The 13,854-nt window shown below is 35.4% G+C and overlaps 1 protein-coding gene across 5 annotated transcripts in view; it reads right to left on the bottom strand.

Annotated features, from left to right (window-relative positions):
- LOC131037266 (uncharacterized) overlaps positions 1–13,854 on the bottom strand; it is a 207,691-nt gene that overhangs the window by 73,195 nt on the left and 120,642 nt on the right. For 4 of the 5 annotated variants that reach the window (XM_057969337.2, XM_057969340.2, XM_057969341.2 and 1 more), the window contains exon 6: positions 6,488–6,571. In XM_057969337.2, coding sequence (XP_057825320.2) covers positions 6,488–6,571 — 84 coding nt within the window. The remainder of the gene's footprint in view (positions 1–6,487; positions 6,572–13,854) is intronic. The other variant, XM_057969339.2, reaches the window with a different exon arrangement.

The following is a 13,854-nucleotide window of genomic DNA, read 5'->3' as shown; positions in this document are numbered from 1 at the left end:
TTTATGTTCATTCCATAATCATTGTTGCTCAAAGAGGGCATGACTATTGAAAGTCTGAGACTACTTTTAGAGCTTTTGGGCTTGATGATAGTCTCATTGATAAATGCAGAATACAAACATTGAATGTATAGAAGAGCTAGTAGCTAAAGTTTGTCATTCTTTTATCAAACTGAGAAAATCTATGTCAGAGCAAGTTGAAAAAAATGGGAAATGGAAATAAACCAAATCATCCATTCATATTATGGCCTAAATCTCCGAAAGAGATTGGATAATGGCCACTATACTCAATTAAACTCAATATTGGATAATTTGACCATTGCTAAATAATTCAATGTGGTAAGGAACGATAGCGTGATTACCATTTCCGTACTCTTTGGTGCAGTTGGGCAAATAATGTTGGAGGTGCACTTAAACTTTTAGCAAACCTTTTGTAGTGCAAAAAGGTTTGATGGTCAAGAGAGCTTATAACACTACTTAATGCAGATAGTCGTATGTATAGCAATACATAGCTTTACGTCCTAATGAACTTTGGCATTCATATTAATATATATATCTTCACTAGTCGGAACAATAGCAACACATATGCTCATAATGCATATAGTACATGGAAGTTGAAGCTATTGAAGGAAATAGAAGTCAGTTGCCTATCTCAACTTTTCCTTACTAAGGTAAGATTACCGGTTTAAACCATGTCACAATTAAACTAGAAAGGAACAATTTCCAACTAAAATGTATTAAGGCCTTAAACCTCAGGATGAGGTAGAGTACCGGTCGCTACATTCAAACATGTCGGACTAGGGAGAACTATTGATTGTATGTTAATCATGTAATATTTTTTTGTAAAAAGGGCATCATATGTTAATCATTCGTAACTTAATGGCAGATGCCAATTAATAAGGCCAGGCATGTGTTACCTCTCTTGTGTAAACAACATTAAGATTATGCAATATACGAACTATTTAACTATTGTACTTAAGATTGGTAAATTTGTACAGAACAGTGGTTCATGAAAAGGATAAGGATGGTGAATTCTACATATTCATTAAGCTTGGATTCATCCTTGTATTCCTGAGAGAGTAGGTTGCTAGCTCAAGAGTACAAGTATGAACTCTGTAATAAATTTATCCAAGGGTTTGTCAAGGATAGGTTACACATTAAGGGTATGCGATGCCTCAAGTTTGTCGACCAATAAGTTAAGTTTGGTTCAAGCATAATTGACAACCAATGAGCCTCAGAGAGTCAAAATGCAATAGCATAGAGACAGACATGAGTGCTCGGATACTTCAGAAATTCAACTCAACCGTGCAGGTTGACGAACAACTGATTTCTTGATTTAGCGAGTTTGCTATAACCTAGAAACCCTCAGTCAAGATGAGGCCATTGCCGAAAGTGTCAATCAATATGTTAATCCAGATACACAATCCAGTCAAAGGTCATACTAGATAGGGATGGCCTATAGTGTATGACCGAATAGGGATCTGTGTAGGTTTATCCACTAGTTTAGTTAGCATTGAGTTCTCCTTTTCCATTACCTCCTTGTGAAGGGCTGGGCCAATCCAGCTGAATATGGCATGGGAGACTAGATAGTCTGTGGTTGGGTGGAAAAGCACCCTAATGATACTTTCCCTCCTCACCAGTATCAAGACAAAGTTATGAAGTTCAGAATGTTAGCATCATTTGAAAAGTAATCTCTAAACCCTCTCTCTCTTTCATTTAATGCAATGTTGTTTATTTCTTTATCTTACGTATATGTTTGATTTTAGTTCAATGTAAATTACTTTGTTATCGTTATCCTTGTTATTAAAAAAAAAAATTCTCTTCCTTTCATGTTACTTGTAATGATTATGATAATGGCTACTTTTGCAACAATTACATTCGTTTCAGTTAGATCATTTGAATTAATGTTCTTTTAAATTTCTAGCTTGTTACATAGATCTTGCAATTACATATTTGAACATGAAACTAATTTTGTGCCCTAGATTTTGTAATAACATGCTTGTATATATGTCCTTTCATTTTCCATTTTCAACTATGGGCATATGCACAAATTGAGTGTAAACTCATTCTATTTTCCCTTGAAGTTGCCATTGTGGTTCAATAAGAACAATAACTCGTGGTTTTATTGATTGTAACAAAGAAACCAGGTAAGATATGCAAGTGGAGATTAAGTCATCAATATCATTGGCTAATATTAACTCTAAGAATAATATACATTTATACAACATGTGTAAAGGAGCAAAGTGGCTACCAGGTTGGCCCCAAGGAAATAAATAAATGAAATGAATGCTTTGGCCAAAGCAGATAATTCAAATAATTAGACAAAGAATTGTTTGGGTTAAATGGAGTCACTTTTTGGGTAAAGGGGCATATGCATAGATATTGTGCTTGGGACGTTAATAGGTTGCATATGTCAGTTACTCCATTTGTGCACAATTTTCACACATGTTGACCACAGAATGCTAGCCTCCTCATGATGGGTCAGGCTCCCCTCGTGGGTAGCATGACGAAGCCTATGGCTTCATGGCAAGGCGGAAATCGTTCCGGTGATGCTCTCTCTCTCTCTCACTCAATTAATGGAGAATGGACATCAAAGGTTTGGACTTCATTAAACTTAATGCTTAAGGAATACATGACTCTTTTCAGTTTGAGTTCTTCATACAGTATTATGCTCTCAACAATATGCATGATTTGGTTTCTATGATGGAATGTTGATAGGCTGATCTTGAATGCTCTAATGCTGAATCCCTTTCCATGGAAATAAGATCCTATGCTAATTTTCAATTTGTAAAATACAATTGTTGGAAAATTCCATATCATTACGATTTCTTAACATGCAATGATTCTTGCTACTTTTCCTTTATCATGTTGTTACATGTATGGTAATTAGTGCAGTGCCTCTTGCTGCTAATTTTTTTTAATGTTGTTACACCTAATAGGAGTTGAATTAGACTCATCTTCTTGCAGAAAGGTAATATAGGATGAGAGTCTTCACTTGGACTTCATGAAGTTGACATTATAGAAGATTTGAAATACTATCTTGTTTAGGCCCCTCAAATTTGGATTAAGATAGGACGCTAGTGCAAATATTGCACAATGGTGTAATCCGAACTTCTTAGGTCTCTTAAAAAAACTAGTTTATGGTAGTCCTTAGGCTTATTACTTAACGATGCTGATGCAAGAGCATCTAAGTCACCCACAATCTTGTGTCACCCAAAAACAATGGTCATTCAATTGTGGTTTTTGTTTCAAATGATTTGTGTTCTTTCAAGTTGTTTCTTGTCCCTTTTCGGTTTCTTGTTTGTTAGTTGTGATATTTCCTTGTTGAGATCCACATGTTGACTAGGTCATTCAAATGCTTATTGAACAATGTTTTTTGTGGGGTCCACCTCTAAGGATGTTGCCACTACTAACAATTACTTGAGCTAATATGTGATGTCTTTCCTATCCATTTTGAGCTATAACTATGACTAATTCTCTTATCTACGCAATAATTACATATGCCTCTTGTTGATCATCAAACCTATATGACTAAAATGCCAAAAATTTACTTTCCTCCTCCATTCTCCTCTTTATATACCTTTTTTGCAAATAATAAAATATTATTTTCCATAACCTTTTAATTTCTTTCTTAAGTGACCTTTTAATTCAACATTATTTTTTGGGCCCAAAAATAAGTTACTTTTAATTTTTCCGTAGCAATCCCCGTTTTAAATAATTAAATATAAGTTGTCTTTTAATTTTCCACTTTACAACTTAAATATTATATTAATTTGTCAAAAAGATTTACATCGTTTATTGTTAATTGGTCATACCAAAACACTTCATCAATTCAGACATATCACTACCAAGCTTGTTTGTATAGCTACATAGGGCCCATCCAAGAAGACATATCACTACCAAGATTGTTTGTATAGCTACATAGGGCCCATCCAAGCAGACATCTCCCATCCCCCTACCCGACAACAGATATTTACCTCTATTGTCTTTTGAACTTACAGTCGACAAAGGTAAATGTTTGTTGTAGGGTAAGGGGATGGGAGATGTCTACTTGGATGGGCATTGTGTGGCTATGCACACAAGCTTGGTATGGATATGTTTGAATCGATGGAGGGTTTTGGTATGACCAATGGAGGACAAACTATGTAAATCTTTTTGAAAAATTAAGATAATATTAACTACTTACGAATCAAAAAAATCTATTTATTTTAATATTTTCCACACAACCACCAAAGATACAAAAAATATTAAAATAGCCCCAAATATGAATTCTAACCACACCAGCAAGACTTTAAGTACATGAGATATTTGGTAATCATCTATATGAAAGTTGGTGCTTTCCCAAGATGACAGACTTCTCCAAGAACTGTAGAGTGCTCCCTAAATGTCGAATCTACATACATAAAGTATCACTAAACCTGGCTTGGTTCTAGGAACTCTTTGCCACCATTTGAATACAATTCCAATTAAGTTGACGCTCTCCAAGAAAGTTGGGGTTTCCAAGGATCTTGAAGCGAACCAAAGGAAGGGCATTATGTAACCAATTGATAGTTCAAGGCAATACAAGAATGCAAAATTTCAATTTCAAATCCTTGGAAATGCCATAAAAGAGCTTATCCTTGACAATGTGGTGCAAGTCATGACATGTATGGCATGTGTGCAACACTACAAAGTAGTACGAAAATTGGTTGAAGTTGTCCACAAACATTTTTATTGGACCGCCATGTCATGAATAGTACATTCAAGTTAATGGGTAAACTTGAGTAGATCAAATAGGTTGCAATTGACTCAAAATGTGTGCAGATGATCATTTGCAATCATCACCATCACATGCGCTATTTCAATCCTTCTCCAAAAAGGAATTTCTCAAACCCATTGAAACTAGATATGCATCATACTTATCGAGCTTCAAAAGCAATCACCACACGTCACATGCAATAATCCAATCCCTATCTAAAATGGAATTTCTCAAACCCATTGGGACTAGATATGCATTATACTTATTGAGTTGCAAAAGCCCTTGCAACTAAAGGTCACATCACAAAATTGGAATTGATGGGCCAAATAAAAAACAAAGCATGAGACAATGAAGTTGTGAAGAGAAACACTTTTTGGTTTGATGTTGCATACAATGTACATCACGCCCATCATATCCTCAATTCACAATAATCAAATATGAGGCATTGATAGACAAATGAAGTTGTCATACAAAAAAAAGACTACACCTTGTAGTTCTACAATGAGCATATTCAGTTTATCATTCAATGGAGGTGGGAGAAACTCAACGCTACTTTGCACATTGTTTCCTATATATTGAATTCAATTTGGTATGTGTGAAGGCCTAATAGAGTTATCCATATGGAAGACAATGAGATAATGAGAGGTTTTCATTAAGGCACCTAAAAATATGTACAATATAGAGGAATTTTCAATCATCCATCATGAGTGGACCAAATTTGCCAACAATGCAAGTGTGGTAAAAATAGATAGGGAGACTATGTGCAAGAGGAACCAATAGCATGGTGGCATTTGTCTAGCTCTCCATCACTGATAGCCACACTAGCTGTTCACCTCTTATCACAATTTTTAGTTCCTCTAATTCTGAAAGGAAATAGTCTACATACATCTTAAATTTTAATACACTCTTTCAAGAGGAACGTGCTCACCTCTAGGAGACAGAGATGCTTGTGATTGTTCATAGTACCTTGCATTTTATGGACCGCAAAAAAATTGTGTATAAGGGGAATCCAATAGCATGATGGATGTAGACCCAGAGAAGCCAAAGCAAATTAATGAGGATCAAGATATACAAAAAAGGTTGGTTTGTGCCCACTTGGAGGAGCTTCAGCTAGATCAATCTAGCAGTTCTAGAGATGAGAATTATGTCACAATGTTTCTTGTGGTTGATTAGTTCACTAAGGTGTTGGCCCATTGTACCTAAAATTTTGTATTATAGTATTACTAATGAAAACTTGATGTAATCATGAAATTGAACATATCAATATTCAGAATTTTCAATGCATTGTTGGAACTTGGTTCAACTGATTGTGTATACATAAAAGTTAAATAACAATTTTTATTTTTTTTAAATTATAATATAAAGAACCATATTATATTTGTGCTGCCATCCCCCCAATGTCCCCAATATTTGGGAAAAAAATTGTCATCTTCGAAACCTGTCCCCCATCCCCCCATTCCGAAACTCCATGGAACACTGCTATTATTGGTTTCTAACTTCTACTGTTAAATATGATGACCTATGGATTCGCATTAACTAATACTTGATTACTGAATCTCATAAGCTTGCAGGCACATTTTAAGTATGAAAACCACAAACTTAAAACAATAGATATTGCATGCACCTATTTTGTTAAAACTATTATGTTGAAACATAAAAGGACAGATTAAATGGCATTTCTTATCTAATGCCAAGAACATTTCTCTCAAATCAAGCTTCTATACTTCTGGATAACAATAAATAATTTCCCACCTCTGCCTCATCTAGCTGCTTAAAGTAGGTATACGATTGTAGCCTCAACTTCTCTTGCAATTCTGTTTCCTTCTTCAGCTGAACCTAGACAAGTCATGATATGAATTTTTCTTAGTACAAACAATTTAAGATGTTTAAGAAAAAAACGTTTGCAGAACTATCCACCAGAAAAGTACTAGAAGAGATCAGTGAAAACCATCATATAAATGTGTTAATGAACTTTCAAGGCATTTATATTTATCGCATTCTGAATAAAAATATAAGTAATAGTTACAGGAGGGTCAGGAAATTGTTTCGTCTCATGTAATTATTGAGGTATGTTCATATATATAAATTACAACCATATTTATTGAGAAAATATGATTATGCTCAGAAACTATGCAGAGAATAAAAGAAACTGAAACAGCTTTAAAAATAAAGCTCAAAGAGATAGTTAAAAAAATATCTGTATTTGTAATGCATTTAATTATTATGAATGTAAAAAAAATTAGCAGAAAAATACTAGAATAGATCAGAGAAAACCATCATATAATTGTATTAATGAGCTTTCAAGGCATTTATATTTATCACATTCTAAATAAAAATATAACTAATAGTTACAGGAGGGTTAGGAAATTGTTTCGTCTCATGCAATTATTGAGGTATGTTTGTGTATATAAATTACAACCATATTTATTTAGAAAATATGATTCTGTTCAGAAATGATGCAGAGAACAAAAGAAACTAAAACAACTTTAAAAATAAAGCTCAAAGAGATAATTAATAAAATATGTATTTGTAATTTGAATGCCCCGCTAAGGAACCCCAGAGGACGACAACAACTAACTAAATAATCATAGGAATTTTTTTTTTTTTTTTAAACATATTGCCTTACATAATAACTTATAATGAAATTAAATATAACATATGCACATGGAAGATATCCTGACACACAACCAAAGTCCTCATGTGGGTTCTCTAAAGTTGCTACCTAAGCAATGCTCTAAACAATGATTGAGATAGAACACATTCACATCTAGTATTAAATTCATTTTAAAACACCAATAGAGTGGTCCTATGATAACCTTAAGCATAGAAAAAAAACAAAAATTCATCTATGAGAGAGTAGTCGATACCAACATCGCACTACTTAAACATCATTCAAGGTTACATAATATTTCTAATACATTAAAATTTTAAATATAATTGCATCAATCTTCATAAGGAGTATCCAATACACAATGATAGTGTTACAATTACAATGATATCTAATATACATAACATCTGCTAAAACATCACTGAATTATCTGCAACAAGGTATGAGAGAAACTGGAAAAAAGATACAAGATCCACTAATGCTCATGAACTAGACCACCAGTCCTCAATGGAGGTAAGGCAACAACCACCCGACCATGTGGAACCCGAAGGCCCAACCCCATTCTAGGAGATAGACACAAGGTCCCACACAACACAAGTAATATAGGCCATACACTACCAACATGAAAGGAGACACAAAGGATCACTTACACATACAAACATATCACAAGAGTTACCACAAAGGTTCGCCACAAGAACTACTAGAGGTTTCACAAGACTAGAGTTCTAAGGTACAAATAGAGAGAATTGTAATCGCATAGCCTCACGAGTTACCCTAGCAGTCTTACCCCTCTACGAACTCTAGACCCGGACCCCCATGTAATATCCCTTGGCTAATCTGACCCTGTTTCACTTATTTGAACCCCAAGGAATATTGTCAAACACTTGGCATACAATGTTTGAAGCCGCTGTAGTGAATTCTTTATTTGTCTTCTTTAGGTTTGTAGGCTGCAAATGAAGTTATGGAAAGCTTCTAACAATGCAAAGTTGTTATAGAAATGATATACTAGCTGTTTTAGACCTTTCCACACATATGTAATGACTGAAATTAACTAGTACAGCTAGTTGACATTAAGACAAACACTTGTCATGCATCCCAATGTATACCTACAGCCATTAGGCATTTAAGCAAACAATTGGCATGAAAGCTAAGTGGCTGATCAATGTTGAATGTTACCATGAATGTGGAATATGCAAATTATATCTCCATTAAACATATGCAACCTCCAAGTATTTCATGATATAATCATAATAGAAAATGATGCAATGAAGTAATGATTTTCTAATACAATGACCATAGATAGAAAACCTGGTATTTCAATGGCTGCCTTGATATATTGGTTTGATTCTCCTCATATGCAAATCCCTTGTCAAATATATAAATCCCCTTCTATAGAACTCAAACTACTGTAGCGCACTGTTCATGACACTATTCATGCGCACTGTTCACGGCACTGTAGCGCACTGTTCATGGCACTGTAGCGCACTGTAGTCTCTTTCAATCTGCAAACAAACTCTGAAATAAACCCTCCAATCAGCTCAATATTGACTTCTGAATGAAGCCAATTCTCACAAGCATAATTAGATGATATTGCACACCCTCTATATGCTGTTACAATGAAGAAGCCACGCTCTCCAATGCCGACAAGCCTTGAATCCTGCAGAAACCCTTGGTATTCCACACTTCAATGCTCCAGAAAAACTTCAATCAAAAACTCCAATCACATAATCAATCCCCCTTCTCTTCTTTTCAAAAGCCTTATATATATTTCCCATGAAGGTTCGATTTTCTCCAATAAGGCATTAAATCAATTAATGATATTAAATGACATTTAATGATATAATATTTTCACTTTGTCATTTAATATTTCACCTTGGTAAAAGAGCCACAATTAATTAATTAAATGGTCCCCCTTAATGATACTTGGACCCTTACTTAAGTTATAATATAAAATTATATTATAACTTAATAACATAAGCTCAAAACATTAATGTTTATTTAAACTAAATAAACATTAATATGTCCATTAATACTCAACATTTTTAAACGCCGTCTGAGCTGGGAGCTGACATGATGAAGCTGCATATGACCATACCCCTTTACTAAATATAGAAGGGGTCCATCTCTAACATCTCAAACTTACTATAAATAGTAAGTATAGCAAATGAAGTCCAAATGATACCAAATGAAAGCCAGATCGAAACACACTGAACTCTGGAGCTGATACAAGCCTCGGGAGACCCTCTATCCATACTCATTAGCCTAAGAGGGTCAGAATGATAGGCTAATCACCAAAAAACCATGTTTGCTAAAATGGGGACATTACACCCCATTAAGTACTCATGCGGAACTAAACAAATCCTTTTGTGAACACAAGGAAGTTTGATCATGCCATCTAAGCCTTCCCAATCTCATCTTGAGTCTATACGAGAACTCTAGGTCATGAGATCTCATCCTTTGTCTATACGAGCACATGAGGCCATGAGTGGGGCACCAAAACATAATTGTCGTTTTTTTATGTGAGAATCTACCCTTCCCCCTAAAATAATTTTATTTAGTGTTATCACTTAATTACCAAACTCTCAATGAGTACCCTGGCAACCACTTTGGGCCCTGGCCCCCGGCCCCCATTGAGATCCACTCCTTCTAACTTGTACTTAGACACCCTAAAAAAGTAACACATAACAAGGGAATGATAAACATCTACAAATCCAAAATGCCAACTAGAACATCCATGTATCCAAAGTCTGATACTGAATCAAAATCATACTGAAAACCATCTTATCCTTCCAATCATATACATCCATGAAAGTCCTCCCATAAGCACAACAACTGATCATCCAATCAATCAATCATAACCAATCATGAGCAATCATGGAACTAACACAAATCAGACCCAAAAGACCCCCAAAAATGAGACAATACATAACAATCCCATGACAAGCCTTTGGTATCTAACTAGGAGACTACCAGACTAACAACAAGTACGATCACAACCTAAAATGTCCCTAATAGAATATTAAGAATTTATTTCCAATACCATTATTCCCTCAAAAATATATTAAGGATTTATTTCAAATCTGAAAATGGTTTCACAAATAAACTTGTCAAAACTATAGAAAACATCAAAACTAGACAACTAGTTTTGCACAAAGAGACACCAAAATGAATGTAATATTAAAGAACACCATTAGAGTTTATTTTCAGACATTCAACCACAAAATATCAAGTCTGAAATCTAATTTACCGCAGAAGCAAAAGATATATCTTTTATATCCTAAATCTCTACCAAACCCACAAAATTGTGATAAAACTACACTACTTGATTCACCCTAAACACCAGGAACCGATTCTTTTTGAATTATAAATGGAAATAATAGCATATAAATATAATTACAACCATAAGAACAGCAGCAAATTCTGAAACATATTAATAAGACCCTACACAACAAGAAATCCACAAACTATGCTTGAAAACAACACGAAGAAAACGAAAACGTGATAGATAAACCTTACCTCAAATTTGAAAAACAATGAAAGAAGAAAAACAAAATTGAAATGAGACCTCCAACCAAAATCCACTTTAACAATAGCAAAAATCACAATAATCCATGAACAATCCTCTTGAAATCAAAGTTGAATCGATACCAAATTTCCTCTTCAAATCGAACTCAAAATCTCTACACAATTTGATCAAGATTTCTCCCACCAAACTCCTCCAAAAACTCTCAAAGTTTCCAACAAGAGTTGTTAGAATATGTTATATTCTTATTATTAATGGTTAATTATGTAAATATCTTGTAATATTAGGTTCTTTCTATTTTTATGATTGTTTCTTATTTAGAAACATCGTCTTTGTAAACTCTATAAGATCTTTCAATCTTTGTAAATAAATCATCCAATCTTTTACCAATTACTTTCGTAATATGGTATCAGAGAAGGAAACACATTTAAAATTCGTCAAATTTTTTTGGAAGAAATTTTTTTCAAAATTCGAATTTTTTCTTAGGACCATTTTCTACTATTGGGTTTCTAGTCGGTTTGCAACCACATGGCGAAATATTTCGCATTTTTTGTTTGTTGTCAGATTTTCAAGGGCTTTGTGTGACGAATTTCATAGGGAAAATCATGACGTATTTCACGATTTTATTTGTGACCCAAGTTTTGAAACACCCTGCTCTTCGTGGCACGCGATCTTTGTCGGATTTCTTCTCTGCATTCTTATTTAACGACCCGGGTTTCATGATTTTTTGGTGGGCGAAGTTATTTGTGTTTTTTCTTCGCACGACCCGTCTTTCTTCTTTGCGCGCAATAACGGCTCTCCTTGTCGCGCGACAAAAAGTTTAGGTGTTGTATTTTCTGCACCCGATGACCTTAGTTCTTTTACTTCCTGCAACTCGTTATGGGGGTTTTTTCTGCGTCTTCTATCTGTGACGATTCTATTATTCCGCACCGACCCTCTGCATTTTTCTTGCCATTTTTTTTCACGCCAATATTTAGCGATAATCGTGATTTGGGATTGTTTCAGATTTGATTTAGGGCTCTAGCCAACTAGGGTTTCTTCGAAATCCTTTGATTTTTTGGTCGGATCCAAATTTAACCTACATATTCTTTGTGGGTCTGCAAAATTAGTGCATTGGGATTTGTGCTAGTTGTACTTCATCTGTTTTTTGAAGTCAATACTTGCATCTGCCTCCAATTTTTGCATTGGGATTTGTGCCTTGGATTCCATGCTATCGCCTCTTCTTTGATTTTTGTTTTCCATGCATTGGGAAGCATGCACAATGGCATCATTGACCAACTTAATGTTGGAAGGCAGTCAGAGATTCAAGAACAAGAATTATAACACCTGGAAGCAACGCATGCTGACAATTTTTGAATATCGCCGCCTTGATGATCTTGTTTTGGGAAAACTGTCTCGTCCTACTACAGCCAAATAGGACCAGGACAAGTTTGATGAGCAAATTGGGAAGCTATCATGCTCCTCAAGCTCTCCATCACAGATGAGGAATTGGCTCAGATTCGCTCTCGCAAGTCAGCATCAGATATCTGGAAGAACCTAAAGGATTTGCATGAGATGTCCGACAAGAGTCGAGCATTCTTCTTGAAGAACCAGTTGTTCTACCTCATGATGGATGAACGTATGTCCTTACAGGAGCATCTCACGAAGATTAAGGAAATTCGAGATCAACTCAAAGCTATCAGTCGAAAAAATGGAGGAAGAAGATATGGTAGTCATCACCTTGAAAAGTCTACCAAAATCCTATGAGCACTTCAAAGAAACTCCCAACATTACTTCAACAAATGTTGATCTGAAATTTCCAGAGTTGTGCACCAAACTTTTGTAGTAGGATCATTAGAAACAATAGTTTGGTACCAGTGCCACTTCGTCCTCCTCAAAACAAGCCTTCGCAACCAAATCCTTTCACAAGGATAAAGGCAAATCTCAATCATCTCAACAGAAGGGCTCCAGTCAATCTCAGGATGGTTCGAAGAAGAAGGTTCAATACAATTAGTGTCATAAATATGGCCACATGATCAAGGATTGTCACAATCATTCTGCTTCCGAACAACAGAAGCAGGGAGGGTCTCAGCCTAAAGCGTCACTGAGCACACAGAGCAGAAAGAGTCTACCTTTTACGCCTTCATGGCTAAAAGACGTGCAGACCATGTGAAGTTTTTTGCCTGGTATATAGATTCTTGTGCATCTCGACATTTCACTCACAGGCGTGATTGGTTCACAAACTTCTCTCCTTACACCAATTCAGTCATTTTTGGAGGAGGTGAAGAGTATACTATTGTCGGTAAGGGCAACGTTTAGATACAGTCTAGTGGGAGGAATCTTATATTCCTCAATGTATACTATGTTCCTAGCATGGAATTGAACCTTCTCTTCGTGAGCCAGATTATGCAGCACTCTCCTCAGCTTGATGTGATATTCAATGCACACAAATGTTCGATTGTCGATCGTGTGACACGCACTACTGTTGTTGTTGGCATTGAGGATCATGGTCTTTACAAACTTGTGGATACGGGTGATTCTCTTGAGCATGTCTTCGCAGCTAAATCATCTTCTATCAGCAGTCTTTGGCACCAACGATATGGTCACCTGAACATTCACTACCTTGCTCAGTTAGTTCGAGAAGATTTAGTACATGGTGTACCTGAAATTTAAACTCAAAGTCAACGAGTGTGTGAAGCTTGTCAGGCTGAGAAGTAGCACAGGACATCATTCAAGGATGGTGACTCGTGGAGAGCCTCTAAGGTACTACAGTTGGTCCATGTTGATGTATGTGGTCCAAAGAATACACTTGTTACTAGGTGTAGGTATTTCTTGATTTTTGTTGATGATTTCAGTCGTAAAATGTGGGTGTAATTTCTTTAAAAGAAATCAGATATGTTTCTTGTATTTCAGAAATTTAAGGCCTTAGTAGAAAAAGAGTCTAGTTGTTCTATTATTATTCTTAGCTCTGATGATGGGGGGAGTTTTGTTCTACTACTTTCTCCACTT

Source organism: Cryptomeria japonica, chromosome 5 (genome assembly GCF_030272615.1).
Source record: "Cryptomeria japonica chromosome 5, Sugi_1.0, whole genome shotgun sequence".
NCBI lineage: Eukaryota > Viridiplantae > Streptophyta > Pinopsida > Cupressales > Cupressaceae > Cryptomeria > Cryptomeria japonica.
Note: the sequence above shows the minus strand (reverse complement) of the source record. Positions and strands in the feature narration are given on the sequence as shown.